General features: G+C 40.6%; 1 protein-coding gene across 1 annotated transcript; it reads right to left on the bottom strand.

Annotated features, from left to right (window-relative positions):
• Positions 1-255: 255 nt before the first annotated feature.
• On the bottom strand, positions 256-16,972 carry LOC142759080 (cytochrome P450 2K4-like). The gene is made up of 9 exons (XM_075860926.1): positions 16,796-16,972; positions 15,471-15,633; positions 15,104-15,253; positions 10,655-10,815; positions 9,937-10,113; positions 4,186-4,327; positions 2,352-2,536; positions 1,256-1,397; positions 256-434 (listed from the first exon to the last, which is right to left on the bottom strand). The coding sequence occupies exons 1-9, from the start codon at positions 16,967-16,969 to the stop codon at positions 256-258; spliced, it is 1,473 nt and encodes a 490-aa protein (XP_075717041.1). The 5' UTR covers positions 16,970-16,972.
• Between the last annotated feature and the right edge of the window lie 2,950 nt (positions 16,973-19,922).

A 19,922-nucleotide genomic window follows, 5' to 3' on the forward strand; every position in this document is an offset into this window, starting at 1 on the left:
TAAAGGGATTTTCCAACAGTAGACAAAAATCGGTAAATTGTGTCTTAAATCTCTGATAGGCTGGGATCCCACCTCTAGGAGAAACTATGTCCTATGATGTCCGTTAGTCAAGCAAATGGGTCAATAGAAGGAGGAGAAAAGGAGAGAGTACAGTAGGTCAAGCATTTACCCTGCTCTCTTAATATTAGTCTCTGAAAGTAGTCTAATCAATACATAAAATATATTCCATAACATAAGTCACAGACACACCATTTCCTAGGTGCGAGATATGGCACAGATTTCAAAAGGTTTGGGGGAATTTGAAGTCTCCGGGGTAGGAGTAAGGTCCAGTTTAGCTCCAGGCGGCTCATTGAATGTGAAATGTTGCAAAAGTGATGTGAAAAACAGAAAAAGCTCCATCTTAGCCAATATCTCACCAACACAACTTCTTCTACCTAAAAATAAGAAAATATAAGAGAAACAACATTTTATATTTATATATATATATATATATATATATATATATATATATATATATATATATATATATATACTGTATATATAAAACAGATATAGTAAGAATATAAAAATTCCACTTGCTAGTAGAGCTTTTGTATAATACGTTTAATATTTAATACATTTGAGCAATATTTGGGATATATATGGGGTGTAAATGAACCCATACTGTGGTATAGACCTTCATTTGCACCTGACATCCCAAGTAGTTATATAATTTGAAGTACCTGGGCCCGGATGCAAAAAAATCTATAAAAGAACACTCCAACTATTACACATCTATAATATTACTGGTCTCTTCAGGCTCCTGGGCACAGGTCACATTGCCCCTCAAGCTGCCTGGCTGCATTCGCGCACAGCTTGAAAACTACTCCAAATAAGGAAAAGTCTGGTCCCACACAGACTCCCTGTCCCTTTTTTGAGATCGGGCAGAGCGTTGATGAATCGCTTTGCCCAATCATAGAGAGAACTGTGTGGCTGCAGAGTTACAGCGGCTCCATCCTCTCTAACCCCTGCAGCACCCCCACAGGTGAAATGAGGCATTACACAATTCTCATTGAAATGAATAGACTGGTCTGTGCAACGTATGGATGCGCTGGGTCCTCCAAAGCGAGAGACATTGTTTGTAGCCGCTCTCCATTCTGGCTGATAGATTATGGTCCTGTATGGTGGACTACCCCCTAAAATCTCAGAAATGCATTGTCCTAGACTTTCATAACCTGATCCCTCTTGCCATTGAGTTATTCAGTATGAATGTTACCTATTGAGAAAGGTATGAAGGCCTCAGTCTTTTTGAAATTTCCTTCTGAGTCGAGAAAGTGCTCTGGATAAAATTCATCTGGTTTCTCAAAGTATTCTTTGTCTTTGTGAATGGAATGCAGCACCGGGAGGATAGCAGTTCCCTGGGGTGGTAGAAACAAAAATGCATAGTATTGAAAAATAATATATGTTATACAGGTAGCAAATAGTAAGTTTTGGGTCTGTAGCCAAGTGGATTTCAAATTTTTTTTATGTGATCTTGGATGGATTATTCCAGATTTTATCCGCATACAATGGAAATTGTTTATAAGTGGAAATTAATCCATGTTTGCAAATCTTGTTGTAAAAATATTTGGTTTTGTTTTTAAAAATAAATAATTGAATTGAGGTTTTCGAAGACGGGGGAAGGAGGTGCAGGCAGAATGCAAGCTGACAAAAATGTCATGCTAAATGTATTCTCTAGACAGGCTAGATTTTCCTGCCAGTCTCTTAATATATTATCATCATATTTTTACTCATAAAGGGATCAATTCCAATAATGGAAGTCTGATATGATTCCACAGGTGTAGCAGGGCTACGTTTATCAATGCAATTTGGCATAATCTCCTGCGATATTAATATGTGTTGTCACATGCAGTATCACGTAACCTACTGAAACAGGTTCTATTAGATAATTAGATTAGAAAAAAAAGATCTGCTGTTTTCCAAAAACAGCGCCACTCCTTGTCCATAGGCTGAGTCTGGTAATACAGCTTGTCTCTATTAACTTAAATTGGAGCTTAACTGCAAATAGCGACACAAGTCATAGAGAAGAGTACCGCTGTTTTTGAATAAAAAAACAAGATACCTTTTTTAAATCCTTTTAAAACGAGCCACCTTCTATATTTGATTGGTGGGGGTCTGACTCCTGGCACCTCTGCTGATCAGCTAAATAAAGGGGCCATGCAAATAAGTTCCATCCGTACACATTGTTGTTGCATTGCTTGGTATTATACTTGAATGGGACTGAGCTGTAGTGAACTGCAGTGCCAGAAGCAGCCACAACCAGGTGTATGGCGCTGTGCCAAGATAAATAATTAAGGGGATATGGCGCTTACCTTTGGAATAAAATACCCTCTGAATATGACATCTTGAGAAGCTGCATGTGGTACAGTAGTCGGTGCAATATCCCCAAAGCGTTGAATTTCATGAATGACGGCATCTGTATATGGCATTTGTTTCCTGTGCTCCATTTGGGGTTGAGCTGATCCAATCACTTTATCAATTTCATTTTGCACTTTTTCTGTAGATATTAATTACATTTTATTTAATAAGCAAATATTTATAGCCTAGGCCCCTATATAAACAATAAATGGGTATTTGAGATTAGAAAAAACTAAAACAGCACCACTCTTGTCCATAGGCCATGTCTGGTATTGCAGCTCAGTTGCATTTAATCAAATAGGGGTGCTACAGTATTTCTGGGGAGAATTTTTTTTAAAACTTCAGATGACTCCTCAAACCAACCAGTGGATACCTACACTACAGCCAAGTCTAAGGACGTCGCTATCGTCCGAAACGCGTAGGCTTTACAGGATCATTCCTCCCATTACCCACACACCAGGACCATACTCCAATGGACTTTTTAATAGAATCTCATTAAACTTGGAAATTCCTTCCGTTTTACTTCTACCAAGGCGCTGGATCCAACTTCCTTTCTACCTCTGCTTCTGCTACGTGTGCCGACACGAAAAGGATCCAGGCGCAGACAGCGACACTCATATTGTGTCAGGTGAGCTGGAGGATTCCTCCCTTTGTTTTCTACTACACTATACATGCTTATACCGTTGTGTAGTGTAGACAGGTCAATGTAGGGTGTAAATTTTCTCTAAAGAGGTGGATTTTTAAAGAGGACCAGCAATTAAATGGGAGGGCTGCACAAACCCCGGGGCACGTTACATTTTTATCTTCCCTCCTCCGTTATTTAGATATCGGTGCCGTTATATTTTGCGCCCGATATTTACATAACCCCCTGAACTGTCAATGGGGCGTGTTATGGCAAGGGGACATGTTACTATGGCTGTGACACTGTCTGATCAGATACGGACAGTGTTACAGCAACAGCAAGGATAGAGGAGAGTGTGCGTGCTACGCACGCAATCACTCTTCAACTTTCAAGACCAATCTTCTGCCGAACTGGCAAGGGGGCGTGTCACTGCTACGGACAGTGAAGGCGCTGAAGAGGAGAGCATGCATGCACGCTCTCCTCACTCCAGCTCTTACACTGTGCGTAGCAGTGACACACACCCTTGCCAGTTTGGCAGACAAACTACAAGACTGATCTCTCGCAAGAGCTGAAGAGAGGAGAGCACACATATGCACTCTCCTCTCCCCAGCTCTTACACTGTCCGTAGCAGTGACACGCCCCCTTGCCAGTTCGACAGAAGACTGATCTTGAAAGCTAAAGAGTGATCGCGTGCGCGTGCTCACACTCTCCTCTATCTTCGCTTTTGCTGTAACACTGTCCGTACCTGATTGGACAGTGTCACAGCCATAGTAACATGCCCCCTTGCCATTAGACGTCCCATTGACAGTTCAGGGGGATATTTAAAAAAGTAGAAAAAAAATGTAAAGTGCCCCAGGGTTTGTGCAGCTCTCCCCATTACATGCTGCACTCAGCTGCACATGTATGTGGAGGTGAAAGGTTCTCTTTAAAGTTCTCTTTTAAGTCTGATATGTTGGAGTGAGTTCTAGAGCATGAAGAAAGCTACGTCTGTCCATACATTCCAGATGCAGCGACCAAGTGTAGCACTATATGCCAACCTATCAGATTATTGGCCGACCATGTAATGCCTGGATGGTGCAGGTTCACCACAGCAGGACTTGTAGCTCCTCTTCAGGGATTGTCGTCCTGAGACCCCCTTTAAATTACTATTTAGGGACATGTCTTACTTTGAATTTCTGGGTGTTTTATCATTAGCAGAAGACTCCATCTTAAAGTGGTTGACGTGGTTTCCATTCCAGCACCAAACAAATCTCCCACCAGTGCAGTCAGGTTCTCATTGTGGTAGTACTGAGTGGAGTCTGGCTTTCCCTGTGCAAAATAAAAGTTAGATATAAATATATATAGATATGCCATGTAATATCCATAGACAACATTGCTAGTAGTATGTGTCGTACCAAAGAGCTAGATGACTTTAAACATATCACTGTCATAGGATGCCACCTATACCCCAAGTCAGTTCATGACATTTCTGATCTTCAACATCTGCTCCCATCACCTGTGCTACTTTAATCTGATAGATCTACCCCAGTCATCTGTAAGTGTTATTATTTTTTGCTAGATCTGCCCCAGTCATCTGTAAGTGCTATTATTATCTGCTAGATCTGCCCTGGTCATCTGTAAGTGCTGTCATTATTATCTACTAAATCTTTCCCAGTCACCTGTAAGTGTTATTATTATCTGCTACATCTGAACCAGTCATCTGTAAGTGTTACTAATATCTGCTAGATCTGCCCCAGTCAGCTGTAAGTGATATTATTATCTGCTAGATCTACCCTGGTCATCTGTAAGTGCTATTATTATCTGCTAGATGTACCCCGGTCACCTGTAAGTGCTATTATTATCTGCTAGATCTGCCCCGGTCACCTGTAACTGCTATTAGTGCAAATTAGAAGTGTCTGGGAGTAACAGCAGCTCATCCTCAAAGCAGTAGACCACGCAAATTCACAAAGTGGGGGCCGGAGTACTGAAGCGTGTGGCACGTAAAAATCCACTATCCCCCATTGTATCACACACTACAGAGATCCACACTGCCTGTGGAAGTGTCATCAGCACAAGAAGCTTCAGGAAATGGGATGCAGCTGCACACAAGCCTAGGATCACCATGCACAATAATAAAGGTTGGCTGCAGTGGTGTCAAATACTCCACCAGTGGACGCTGGAGCAGCATGTTCTCTGGAGTGATGAATCAAGTCTCACTATCTGGAGGACTGATGGATGAATTTGAGTTTGGCGGGTGCCAGGAGAACACTACCTATTGGTATGCATAGTGCCTACTCTAAAATTTGTTGGAGGAGAGATTCTGGTCTAGGGTTGTTTTTTAAGGTTTATGTAATGAATCGGGGTAGGGAGACAGACAGGAGAGCCCTAATCTACCCGCAACTCAGTCCCTGCCTACTTGCATGGCCCGTCCTAAGTGATGGCGTATAACTGGGCGACGGTCCCTACGCTCAATAAGTGCAAGACAGACAACACAAGACAAGGGCACACAGAAGCAAAGGGGGAAGTAGGGGCAGTTGCCCACGGATACACTATGAGCAACAGGCAGTGGTGAACGAGCCGAGTCAAACCAGGAGAGTACGTAGTAGCAAAATCAGAGCAGGAGAATAGTCAGTCCAGACAGGGTCAATAATTAACAGCGGTCAATCAGGTAAATAGCAGAAATCGCAAAGCCAGGAAACCAGACAATCACAGGCAAGGAACATGCTGTAAGTGAGGGTATAAATAGACCAAGGGCTAGAACCGTCAGGGCAGGCTGTGATAGGTTCTCCCTCTCCTCAACCTGCCAGCCTGAGTGGTAACAGATCGTGTCACTCTAGCAGACCTTGGAGCTGATGAAGGCTGATTAACCCCGGGCGTCGACACAGAACCTGTGTCTGGCAAACCCTTTACAGTTTAAACCCTAATTTTAAGCAAAGAGTAATGTTAATGCTACAGCATACAAAGACATTTCAGACAATTGTATGCTTCCCACTTTATGGAAACAGTTTGTGGTTTGGCCCTTTTCTTGTTTCAGCATGTCTGTGTCCCTATGCAAAAAGCAAGGATCATAAAGACATGGGGTGAGGAGTTTTGTGTAGAGGAACTCAAGTGACTGCACAGAGCCCTGACCTCAACCTCATCCAGCACATTTGGGATGAATTGGAATGCGTATTGTGAGCCAGACCTTCTCGTCTATCAGTGCCTAACCTCACAAATGCTGTTTTGGCTGAATGGGCACAAGTTCCTAAAAACAAACTCTTGTGGAAAGCCTTCCACAAAAGTGGAGACTGCAAAATGGGGCCCAACTCCATATTAAAGCCCATGGTTTTTTAAATGTGATGTACATCAAGCTCATATAAGTGTGATGGTCAGGTGTTCAAATACTTTTGGCTATATAGTGTAGTTACTCAGGTTGGTCAATGACCCAATCTGACCTAATTTTTATGTAAGACATGAAATAATAAATCAGAGGAAGACAATTAACCTGCTATTATGTTTTTTGTTTTCTTTTTACTAAGGAAGTTTATATATTTGTGGTATAATATATCAATGTGGACCAGGGGTGGGCAAACTTTTTGACTCGCGGGCCACAATGGGTTCTAAAATTTGACAGAGGGGCCGGGCCAGGAGCATTTGGAGGGAGTGTTTGGGCCGGATATACTAAAGCATTAAATGTAGTGTGTGCAAACCTCATAGCACAGTAAGAACACTACAACCCAATTTATTAACTGTCTTTCAAATGTGAAAAATAGCCCTTATCAGTTAATAAATTTGTCTCAAGGAATATGCAAGATATGGCATTTACATACTATTTCGCAGATACTGGGAGGAGGAAATGTAAATAGATTAAAATAACATACGCACTGTGATTTATCAAGAAAAAAGTTCTGTTGACTCTGTAAATTAGCTGCCAACCTCTGAGCAGTGGCCGCCCGTTCTTGTGTTGACTGCTTGCTAGCATAGTTTGCATGCTTCGTGGCAAAGTGACGGCTGATATTGTACTCTTTGAAAACCGAAGGGCTTAATGGTGACGTGAAACGAAGTGAAAATTAAAGTGAAATAAAGAGAAATACGCGCCACATTAACCCCTTAATGACCGGGCCATTTTGCACGTTAATGACCAAGGATTATTTTTTGGTTTTTCACGGTCGCATTCCAAGAGTCGGAACTTTTTTTTTATTACGTCGACATAGCCGTATAAGGGCTTGTTTTTTGCGGGACGAGTTGTATTTTGTAATTGCACCATTTTTAGATGCTTACAATATATTGATTAACTTTTATTAACTTTATTTTAGGAGAGAATTGAAAATAAGCAGCTATTCCAGCATTAATTTTCACGTTATAAATTTATGCCCTTTACTATGCAGCATAAATAACATGTTACCTTTATTCTACGGGTCGGCACGATTACGAGGATACCAAATATGTAAAGGTTTTATATGTTTTCCTATGTTTGCACAATAAAAACCCTTTTAGAAAAAAATTACTTGTTTTTGCATCGCCGCGTTCCAAGAGCCGTCATTTTTTTATTTTTCCGTCGATGTGACCGTACGTGGGATTGATTTTTGCGGGCCAATGTGTAGTTTTCATTAGTACTATTTTGGGGTACATAGGACTTATAGATGAACTTTTATTTTATTTTTTATGGGGGGAATGGGAGAAAAGAGAGAATTTTGCCGTTGTTTTTTGCGGGTTTTTTGGACGCCGTACATCCGGCAGTTTCATTAATGTGTTCATTTTATTGGTCAAGTTGTTACGATCGCGGGGATACCATATATGTGTATGTGTGATTTGTTTTGACCGTTTTATTAAATAAAACCACTTTTTGGGGCAAAAAAGTAGTTTTATTTGACTTTGACTAATTTTTTTTATTTTTTTTTTCACAAACTTTATTTAACTGTTTTACTTTTTTTTTTTTAGTCCCACCAGGGGACTTCACTATGCGATATGCCGATCGCATATATAATGCTTTGGTATACTTCGTATACCAAAGCATTATTGCCTGTCAGTGTAAAACTGACAGGCAACCTGTTAGGTCATGCCTCTGGCATCGCCTAACAGGCAGATGCTGAAGACAGACCTGGGGGTCTTTGTTAGACCCCCGGCTGTCATGGAAACCCGACGGCGACCCGCGATTTGTTTGCGGGGGCGCCGATCGGGAGACAGAGGGAGTTCCCCCCTCTGTCAAACACATTAAATGCCGCTGTCACTGTTGACAGCGGCATTTAATGGGTTAAACTGCCGGAATCGGCGCGTGCTTCGATTCCGGCAGTTGCAGCAGGAGCCAGGCTGTGTATAACAGCCGTGCTCCTGCCGCTGATCGCGTGGGTAAACTGTCAGTACCCGCGCGATCACAGGACGGATATATCCGTCCTCCTGCGCGAACTAGCAGCTGCTGAGGACGGATATATCTTGGACAAGTTCGGCGGGCCGGATTAAAAAGCCTAACGGGCCGTATGTGGCCCGCGGGCCGTAGTTTGCCCATGTCTGATGTGGACCAAACTTTAGATATTTTGACATTATTGCATTTCACCACTGATCTGAAAGGCTTCCAGCTCAAAGTAGTAGATACCTTTTTTTGGGGGCATTTATACCCTTATGGTTGATTCACATAAATTCAACTCTCTAGGTGTCCTAAATCTTATAAGAGAAATTGAAGGTATAAATTGTTCCTCTACCATAAATGGAATTGTGAATTTTAGTCAAACGATCATGGTAAGCATGAAAAAACAATATTACAAGTGGATGTTCTAGACATAGATGGCCTTCCTCACCATCTTGGCACCTCACAGGATGGTTCAATGGCTTTTTACCTTCCTTGGCTTCCATGAGATATTAGCCATAAACATAGCATCCCAAGTTCGCAAGGGATTAGTGGTAAATGATCCATGTAACACTAGGATTAAAAGCCAAATGTTCCCCTCACCATTAGAGACCTACAGTCTGTAACGTCCACGGCCGAGGACCATCGTTCCGACTTACCCCTCGATGTCCGCGGCCATGGAGTTGGAAGTGCTGGCCAACTTCTCCTTCATAGGAGACGCCAGCACTCACTTCTGCTCCGCTCTGCAGCATCCTCTAGGGCGCACTGAAGAAATATCACCAATCAGCCCTGATCACCCAGAACTGCCCTTTCACTCCTTGCCTGAGCGTTGTTGTGTATGCCCAAGTTAATCTTAGCAAATGGTAACTTAGTGTTATCCTGTTCCCGCTGTTTCCGTGTAATGCTACCTGTATTCTGTATCCTGTGCTGTATTTGTTCCTGTGCCTTAGAGTGTTGGAGTCGTGTTGTGCCACCTGTCACGCCCGCTGTCTTACACCACATCTGGTGTCATCTGCCATGCCTGATATCATCCGCCACGTGTGGCATCATCTGCCTTCAAGTTTATCTGTGCCTAAGCCTCTTCCACTGTCTGGACTATCAAAGGTACTCTTGTACTAGGACTTTGTTAAGACTTTTGTTTGGCCAGCTGCTACTCCGCTACGGGCAGTGCGTTCTAGTGGGTCCATATACTCACGGATCGGGGCACAGTCAGAAGAAGACGCTCCATGTTACCTTGGCCAACCTACATTGCACTCTGAATATTGTGGAAGGGTGTTGGTTGTACTATACATGACACTATTAATGGTGTCCTCATGCTAAGTAGAACACTAATATGATTACTTTATATGTTGTATACAGCTCCTTTGAGTCGTTTGACAGCATTTGTGAGAACAGCTTTTGTCCTGTTCGGTGCGGTCTACATGTTGGACCAGGGCCTAGTCACATCTCTTATGCTTTTTCCAAACCATATGTAGGCATGTACAGTATGTAATGAATATTATGTATTTAAATGCATTCATTAGTGTTATTTTCTAATAATTTCATGGAAGACATTACCAATGTACATGTATTTTAAATGTCTAGCTCATAATGAGTGGTGAAATATATTTTATACCTCTTGTTGCTTGGCTAAGAAGGCATCAAAAAGGTTCCTCTGGTTATTTACATCCAGCTCCTTCTTATGTTTTGTGAATGTTGCTCTTATAAAGCTTTGAAACTCTCTGAGGTTTCCAAAAATTGTTCTATCAGCTCCGGGCAGCCGATCCATCAGCAATGGAAAACTGTTGTACAGCTAAAATAAATGTAAAAAAAAATCAAAATATTTTTTAAACATTGAATCCAAATTTTACGTAAATTAAGTAAATAAAATTAATTTCTTTCAATTAAATATATTTTGACATGTACAAACAACAATTCATTTAAATAAGTAATTATGTTTAAACAATAAAAACAATCAACTATAAATTAAATCAAATTCAAACAATTGTAATTACTAACAATAACAATATTTTTTTCAAATTGGATGGCAGTAGTTGTTCTGTTGTGGAAAAAAAAATCTTAAAAAAAATAAATAAATAATTAACTATTACGTTTTTCTTGTGTGGAGTTTAAAAAAATGTGGATATTGTAATTCCTCACCTGCACAATTCTGTATAATTTATTAAATAATGAAATTAAAAGTAACTAACAAATTATCTCACCCTCTATAAATGTTATGTATCAAAATCCAAAGTTATTTCTAAATTCTAAAATATTTCTTATGTTTTTCATCAAAAATGTATTAATATAATAGTATTAATTATTACTTGTATAAACAATAAAATATGACTTACCCTGACCCATGGGTTTCCTAGAAGTTTTATATTCTCAGTAAGTAAACCCATAAGTCTCAGTATTGTCGGATCCTCATAATCAAATCTTTTACTAAACAGTATGGACACAATGATATTGGTTACAGCAGCATTTAAACTGTTAAAATTATCAAAGGGCTTTCCTGAAAAAAAAAAATTGAAATTGAAATAAAAGTACATTTTATTATCTATTTATAATGGAAAATAATATTATGTAATATAATGCTATGTACTGTTTTAGAACATTTTTTTCTTTACAATATTATTATAAACCGGAGGTTCATATTCCCACAAAACTATGTATGCACATACTGTGATTACCTCCCAGAGCAACTGCTAGTATACAGAAAGACTGGGCCCATATCTATATATATATACACACTACCGTTCAAAATTCAAAAGTTTAGGGTCACTTAGAAATGTCCTTTTTTTAAAAAATGAAGATAACATTAAATGAATCAGAAATACACTCTTTACATTGTTAATGTGCTAAATGACTATTCTAGCTGCAAACGTCTGGTTTTTAATGCAATATCTACATAGGTGTATAGAGGCCCATTTCCAGCAACCATCACTCCAGTGTTCTAATGGTACATTGTGTTTGCTAACTGTGTTAGAAGGCTAATGGATGATTAGAAAACACTACCGTTCAAAAGTTTGGGGTCACCCAGACAATTTTGTGTTTTCCATGAAAACTCACACTTATATTTATCAAATGAGTTGCAATATGACTAGAAAATATAGTCAAGACATTGACAAGGTTAGAAATAATGATTTTTATTTGAAATAATAATTTTCTCCTTCAAACTTTGCTTTCGTCTTGGAATGCTCCATTTGCAGCAATTACAGCATTGCAGACCTTTGGCATTCTAGCTGTTAATTTGCTGAGGTAATCGGGAGAAATTTCACCCCATGTTTCCAGAAGCCCCTCTCACAAGTTGGATTGGCTTGATGGGCACTTCTTGCGTACCATACGGTCAAGCTGCTCCCACAACAGCTCTATGGGGTTGAGAGCTGGTGACTGCGCTGGCCACTCCATTACAGATAGAATACCAGCTGCCTGCTTCTTCCCTAAATAGTTCTTGCATCCTTTGGAGGTGTGCTTTGGGTCATTGTCCTGTTGTAGGATGAAATTGGCTCCAATCAAGCGCTGTCCACAGGGTATGGCATGGCATTGCAAAATGGAGTGATAGCCTTCCTTATTCAAAATCCCTTTTACCTTGTACAAATCTCCCACTTTACCAGCACCAAAGTAAACCCAGACCATCACATTACCTCCACCATGCTTGACAGATGGCGTCAGGCACTCTTCCAGCATCTTTTCAGTTGTTCTGCATCTCACAAATGTTCTTCTGTGTGATCCAAACACCTCAAACTTTGATTTGTCTGTCCATAACACTTTTTTCCAATCTTCCTCTGTCCAATGTCTGTGTGCTTTTAACCATATTAATCTTTTCCTTTTATTAGCCAGTCTCAGATATGGCTTTTTCTTTGCCACTCTGCCCTGAAGGCCAGCATCCCGGAGTTGCCTCTTCACTGTAGACGTTGACACTGGTGTTTTGCGGGTACTATTTAATGAAGCTGCCAGTTGAGGACCTGTGAGGCGTCTGTTTCTCAAACTAGAGACTCTAATGTACTTGTCTTGTTGCTCAGTTGTGCAGCGGGGCCTCCCACTTCTCTTTCTACTCTGGTTAGAGCCTGTTTGTGCTGCCCTCTGAAGGGAGTAGTACACACCGTTGTAGGAAATCTTCAGTTTCTTGGCAATTTCTCGCATAGAATAGCCTTCATTTCTAAGAACAAGAATAGACTGTCGAGTTTCACATGAAAGCTCTCTTTTTCTAGCCATTTGGAGAGTTTAATCGAACCCACAAATGTAATGCTCCAGATTCTCAACTAGCTCAAAGGAAGGTCAGTTTTATAGCTCCTCTAGACAGCAAAACTGTTTACAGCAGTGCTAACATAATTGCACAAGGGTTTTCAAGTGTTTTCTAATCATCCATTAGCCTTCTAACACAGTTAGCAAGCACAATGTACCATTAGAACACTGGAGTGATGGTTGCTGGAAATGGTCCTCTATACACCTATGTAGATATTGCATTAAAAACCAGACGTTTGCAGCTAGAATAGTCATTTAGCACATTCACAATGTATAGAGTGTATTTCTGAATAATTTAATGTTATCTTCATTGAAAAAAACTGTGCTTTTCTTTCAAAAATAAGGAAATTTCTAAGTGACCCCAAACTTTGAACGGTAGTGTATATATACATATATATATATATATATATATATATATATATATATATATATATATATATATATATAAAAATAATAATTTAAAAATAAAGAGACAGCACTCCAGGGAAAACGGTGAAAAAGGAGATGTGTTTATTCACCACATAGGCTTGACAAAGATCCTATTGAGACGGATCGAAATGTTGCTTGCCTATGGGGTAAATAAACACATCACCTTTTTCACCGTTTTCCCTGGAGTGTTGTCTCTTCATTTTTGAATTCTTATACTTACAAGGGTTTCTAGCCTCAACCCAGGAGGCCTGCACCCACTGCTGTTGCTGTGCTGCTTTACTCTTTTTTTCATTATACATATAGATATGTCTGTCTATCTATCTATCTATCTATCTATCTATCTATCTATCTATCTATCTATCTATCTATCTATCTATCTATCTATCTATCTATCTATCTATCTATCTATCTATCTATCTATCTATCTATCTATCTATCTATCTATTATATATACTGAACAAGAAAGCAGCAGCACTCACACGGAATCAATCGATCAGGTGCCCAGCAAAACGTCCCGATCCTCGGACGTGTATTGGTATATAAAGAAAGAAGATTTGCAGCACTCCAATGTGAAAAAAGTGGTGGTTTATTCAATCCAAGAACAACAGCAACGTTTCAATCCTACAATAGGATCTTTATCAAGCCTGGCTTGATAAAGATCCTATTGTAGGATTGAAACGTTGCTGTTGTTCTTGGATTGAATAAACCACCACTTTTTTCACATTGGAGTGCTGCAAATCTTCTTTCTTTATTATATATACTGTGTATAGCAAAAATGGCAGGTGCATTATGGTGAAAAAAATTGATTGACCTTAAAAGTTGAATAATGGGACTAAAAAATGCATATTGAAAAAATTACATAAACTAATCATTAATAAAATCATAAAGGTGCAAAATAAAAATAAAAATTCAATATCCCCATAATAGTAATAATCTGTATTCTGTCTTTTATGGTGAGCTGCATAAAACAATTGTTTTTTTATGCATTCTGTCATTAATAAATAGTTGTGCTCTAAATAAAATGAAACACTAATATATTTACCACAAAATGCTACTGAAAATCTACAACTCAACGTACAAAAACCAGCCGTCATACAGTATAGTCATAGGCAAGAACTAAAACTTGTCAGAATGCAAAAAGTAAAAAACAATAAAAATCTTACACTCCTTGAGGCCACGATTGGCTTTGTCTTTGGGGAGTTTAACATTCATACAACACATATTAAATTGTATTGCTATATACTTTTTTTTATAATTTTCACAAATCTCCAGTACAATAAAAACCTGAATAATAAATTTTATTAGCGGAAGGGGCATCTTTTTCCCTTTTTAGTAGTCTATTGACCTCTTTCTCCTACCTACAGGTAGTCTGTAAATGTAAAGAACGGGGTGGGGAGACAGACAGGTGAGCCCTAATCTACCCGCCAGTCAGTCCCTGCCTACTTGCAACGGCCCGTCCTAGGCGACGGCGTACAACTGGGCGATGGTCCCTACTCTCACTATGTGCACGACAGACAAACAGACAAGGGTAAATAGAAGCTACCGGAAATGGGGCAGATGCCCACGGCAACAACGTGAGCTACAAGAGTAGTGAACGAGCCGAGTCAAACCAGGAGTGTACGAGGTACCAAACGCAGAGCAGGAGAGTAGTCAGTAAAGCCAGGGTCAATATGAAGCAGAGGACAAATAGTTCAAGCAGCAGCAGCAGAGCCAAGAAACAAGCAGAATCACAGGCAAAGGAGAAGCAGGAAATGAAGGTTTAAATAGACAAAGGGCGGCAGCTAGCTCCATCTGGCCAGGCTGTGATAGGCTCTCTCACTCCTCAGCCTCCCAGCCTGATTGGTAGAAGAAGGAGTCACTCTATCAGACTTAGGAGCAGGTGCAGACTGACTAACCACGGGCGTCGACAAAGAAGCTGTGTCTGGCAGATCCATTACAGTAAATGTCCAGAAACCCCCTCAGTTACCACAAAATGGTAACTGAGGATGGCGTATTTTGAAATCAGTGGGTTTGGCTGACTTTTATCTAGTGTGTATGGTCACCCTAACAAGACAAGAATATAAACAAAACAAGACAAAACTTATCATTCTCAAAATATACAATGCAGGAGACATCCCACCACTCACCTCCGTATGATTTCAACTTCTCTACTAAACACTCAGCCTCTTCAACAATCCTGTTTTCTAGAGATTTCTTTCCCATTCCATAATCTCGTAATGTTGAGAGTGCAAATCTTCTCATCACTTTCCAGTTCTCTCCATTGGCAAAAACAATACCTAAGTAGTAGAAGTAAAAGATGTTATGGTGGAGTGCTAATATACATCATACTGGACTTCTCATAATGAAACATATGTGATGTGTCTACAAGAAAGATATGAACACTTAAGAACGATCATGATTCGGCATCCAACTCCATATTTCAGTACCATTTTCTAAGGTCAAAAATATATTGTGTAATGAGACAATTTATAAGAAAATAGAAAGAAAAGTTACCATGCTCTTTTATTGATTTGGAGGACATAGGATTGTGCGGTCTGTCAGAGAATACTTCAGCATTGTTGATTAGAGCGTCTTTAATGGTGTCGTAACCACATAGGATAACTATTTTTGTCATACCCATCTGGACACTGAAGATTGTGCCGTACTCTTTAGACAGCTGTAAACACAAAAATGATAGCAGATTTGAATAATTTTAAAGTTATTTAAAATATAGTCAGAATTATGGTCACCTTTTTGAACAACTTCGGTGAGGGTCTTGGTACTCTGACCAAATGACTTAAAGGGGATGTCCACTTTGGACAATCTCTGCTTGTTAAAAGGGTCCCTTGACACTAAGATGATCACAAAGTTTTCCCCGGCTGGGCCCCTTAGCGATCATCTGTAATCAGTAGGAAATCTAGCAGTAAGTGTTAATTTTCCCTGCAGTGCCACCATAGGGGAAATTAAGCATTACACAGTGTCCATTCATATCAATGTGTTTTCTGTGTAATGCAGGACATGAGAGGTTCTCCAGAGCGAGAGACGCTCTTTGTAACCGCTCTCGCCAAGAGCTGAGGATCCTGAACAGAGGACCCCCCTATATTATCTCAGAATTCCCTAATAGGGTGTATAAAAATGAGTTTTCTAAACTAGACAAGCCCTTTAAGCATGATTGTATATAGATTATTTCTTTAATAAAGTTGGGAGGAACCAGGGTAGCTAGACATAGATCAGGTTGTTGCTAGTAGAATCGAAGATCTTGTAATCAACTAGCTGAGTCAAGATCAAACATATGTGTATAGCGCAAAATATTATAGGAATTATGTAGTCAGAAAGCTAGCCAGAATCAAAATGGACAGATACAGAAGCCAACATTAAGTACAGGGGGCCCCAACTATAAACAAGGTCCAAACTAGCCAAGGTTAGTAAATTAAAGGGGTTGTCCACTACCGGACAACTGATGACATATCCACTGGATGTCATTTCATATTATGCAATGTACGGAGCTGGAAGCAGTTGGCTTCATACATTACATAGCGGCCGTGCTGCCAAACTGCAGCTCTGCTCCAATTCACGTGAATACTGCAGTACTGCAACTCGGCCGCTATTCCGTGACCGGAGCCAACTGCTTCGGCATGGACGCCCGGTGCCCGGAGTCAGCCGGAGGAGCTAAACGGTGCGGGTACCAGGTGTTGGACCCGAACCGATGATATACTGATGACGTATCCGGTAGATAGGTCATCAGTTGTCCGGTAGTGGACAACCCCTTTAATAAGTAATTTTCATATTATACGTGTCCTTATATGTTATAATATATTTTTACAAAATATTTTCTTTACCTGACAAAATGTTTTATAGGGTTTTGACATGTCCAACATGAGTATATTTCCAAGAATTGGTAACGGTTTTGGACCAGGGGGGAAATTTTTGTATTTCCCTTGTTTTGTATTTCTAAAAACATTGATCAAGAAGAAGATGACAATGGTGGACAGGAAAATTGAGACGAGCTCCATGGACGATCTGACTTCTGTTTAATTTAGAGAAAGAGGAAAATATATAAGTGACTTTGTTATGTACATAAATAGATAAATAACTGGTGTGAGCATGTTTTCAATCATTTATTTAATGATCCAATAAACAAAATTTACAAATAATCTTAATTTAAACATTTCCTACAGTTTTGTGTATACAGCTCTTTGGAGAAATATGATGTGTAGAAAAAACACACCTTTTTGGAGCAATATGGAAATGCAGACGTTTCAGAGGAGTAGAGGGATTTCGGAGAAAAGAAGGGACTGTCTGTCCAAATAAGAACCAATTAAAGAAATACCCCAAAATTGTGAAAACCTTATCTGCACGGGAACCACTGCTGTACCCCATAAGCTAAGTTTTTGTAGGGCTTTATTATTCTGTCCGCACCTGCTCCCCTGGTGTACAAGTACCCATTCCTGTAACCAGCAGTGGGATCCGGCCGATTCGCTCCGATTCTCCCGAACCGGTTGTTAAAATGATAGCCGGTTCTGAGAACCGGGTGAAGCGGGAAGCCGGAACCGATCCTCTGCACTCAATTGTATCCAAGTCCTTAGGACATGGATACAATTGAGTTGACTAGCGCTTCCCTACGCGAGGCACAAAATGCCTCGCTATTCAGCGCTTTAGTGATGACATCATCGTGCCGCTGCATCGTTCCGATGGAGGAGGACTGACATCGCTGGAGGATGGCGCGGCAACGGGACAGGTAAGAAAATGTGGTTTTTTTCCTTCTACATGGGGCACAATAGGGCACTACATAGGGGGACTATACAGGGAATGAGAACTACAGAAGACTACATAGGGTACTAACTACATCGGATTATATAGGGGCTCTTATCTACACGGAACGCCTCAGGGGGCCCTATCTACCGGGTAATGCCACATAGGGCCCCATGTGGCGTTCCCTGTAGATATGGCCCCCTGTGGCGTTTCCTGTAGATAGAGCCCCTTGGGGCATTCCCTGTTGATTGAGACCCCAGTGGCATTCCTTGTAGATAGAGCCCGCTGTACCCCTGTGGAGGTCCCTAAAGATAGGGCCCCATGTGGCGTTCCCTGTAGATAGGGCTCCCTGTGGCGTTTCCTGTAGATAGGGCTCCTTGTGGCGTTCCCTGTAGATAGGGCCCCATGTGGCGTTCCCTATAGATAGAGCTCCTTGTGGTGTTCCCTGCAGACAGAGCCCCCTGAGGCATTCCCTGTAGATTGAGCCCCCTGTGCCCCTGTGGCGTTCCCTGTAGATAAGGCCACATGTGGCGTTCCCTGTAGATAGGGTGCCATCTACAGGGAATACCACATGGGGCCCTATCTACAGGGAACACCACAAGGGGCTCTATCTACAGGGAAAGCCACAAGGGGCTCTATCTACAGGGAACACCACAAGGGGCTCTATCTACAAGGAACGCCACAAGCGGCTATATCTGCAGGGAACGCCACAAGGGGCTACTACCTACAGAGGGCTCTATGGGGAGAACTATCTACAGAGGGCACTGTGTGTGGTGCATTACTTTACAGTGCTTGACACAATTTTTTTCAGGGGCACAGTGTATGTTACTATTATATTTAGGGGCACAGTGTGTAGCGCTATTATATTCGGGGACACAGTGTATGATACTATTATATTTGGGGGCATAGAGTGTGGTACCATAAGAATATGCTCTTCATTTATAGGTCCAGAAATGTTGAAAAAGTGAGCTTTCGAAGACATCTGAGCAGCAAATGTACCCATTTCCTTAGAAATGGGTCATGGCCAGGAGGCATCAGAGAGTTCTGGACCAGATGGAAAAGTAAAGAGAACGATTAGAATCTGAGAAGTCATCACCGGTGAGTCATTAAATGTAAATGTTTATTGTCCCTGTGACTCCTCAGTACTGTAGTCACCGCATGATCTGCAGTGAGGTGATGTGTGTATTGGCTTTTTTGTGAAACAGCAACTCCTTACCATCGTTCTGGCTATACGGGGAGCTGTAGTTTTATGCCGTACAAACTTATATGGCAGGTGTTAAACTAAATTTGCAAATTATCTGTGTACTGAGCGGTATTTGTACTGGTGCTGTTTATATGTACCGAGCTTGGTTCTGATGCTGTATATATATATATATATATATATATATATATATATATATATATATGTACTGAGCTTGGTTCTGGAGTTATATTCATCATAACAACCAAGCTCAATACATATATACAGTAGCAAAGGGAAGCTTTGTTCTGGTGCTGTATATATGTACTGAGCTTGGTTCTGGTGTTGTATATATGTACTGAGCTTTGTTCTGGTGTTGTATATATGTACTGAGCTTTGTTCTGGGGCTGTATATATGTACTGAGCTTGGTTCTGGGGCTGTGTATATGTACTGAGCTTGGTTCTGGTGTTGTATATATATGTACTGAGATTTGTTCTGGTGCTGTATATATGTACTGAGCTTTGTTCTGTTGCTGTATTTATGTACTGAGCTTGTTCTGGTGTTGTATATATGGACTTAGCTTTGTTCTGAAGCTGTATATATGTACTGTGATTTGTTCTGGTGCTGTATATATGTACTGAGCTTTGTTCTGGTGCTGTTTATATGTACTGAGCTTGGTTCTGGTGCTGTATATATGTACCGAGCTTTGTTCTGGTGCTGTTATATATGTACTGAGCTTTGTTCTGGTGATCTATATATGTACTGAGCTTGCTCCTGGCACCGTATCTGTACATTAGCCTGGAGAGTTGTCGCGGCTTACTGCACACGCCACACTGTCCTCCACCCTTCTCATGTTCACAGCCTAACTAAATCGGCTGAACAAGCTTAGGATATTGAATGTGCGCATATAGACCTATACGTAATGGGTGAGTTTTATATAATGTGTAGATAGGTCTGTACGCTTATGTAATTATATAAATAGTGTGGCAATCCACAATAAAACATTCTGGACAGGGAATTTCTTTATTTAGAG

The sequence above is a fragment of the Rhinoderma darwinii genome, chromosome 4 (genome assembly GCF_050947455.1).
Source record: "Rhinoderma darwinii isolate aRhiDar2 chromosome 4, aRhiDar2.hap1, whole genome shotgun sequence".
NCBI classification, from domain to species: domain Eukaryota; kingdom Metazoa; phylum Chordata; class Amphibia; order Anura; family Rhinodermatidae; genus Rhinoderma; species Rhinoderma darwinii.

Coding starts and splice junctions, on each gene's coding strand:
- LOC142759080 (XM_075860926.1), bottom strand. CDS start 16,969: ATGGAGCTCGTCTCAATTTTCCTGTCCACCATTGTCATCTTCTTCTTG. Junction 10,114..10,654: donor TAGGAAACCCATGGGTCAGG/GTAAGTCATATT, acceptor CATTTATTTTAG/CTGTACAACAGTTTTCCATT. Junction 2,537..4,185: donor AAAACACCCAGAAATTCAAA/GTAAGACATGTC, acceptor TAATATCTACAG/AAAAAGTGCAAAATGAAATT.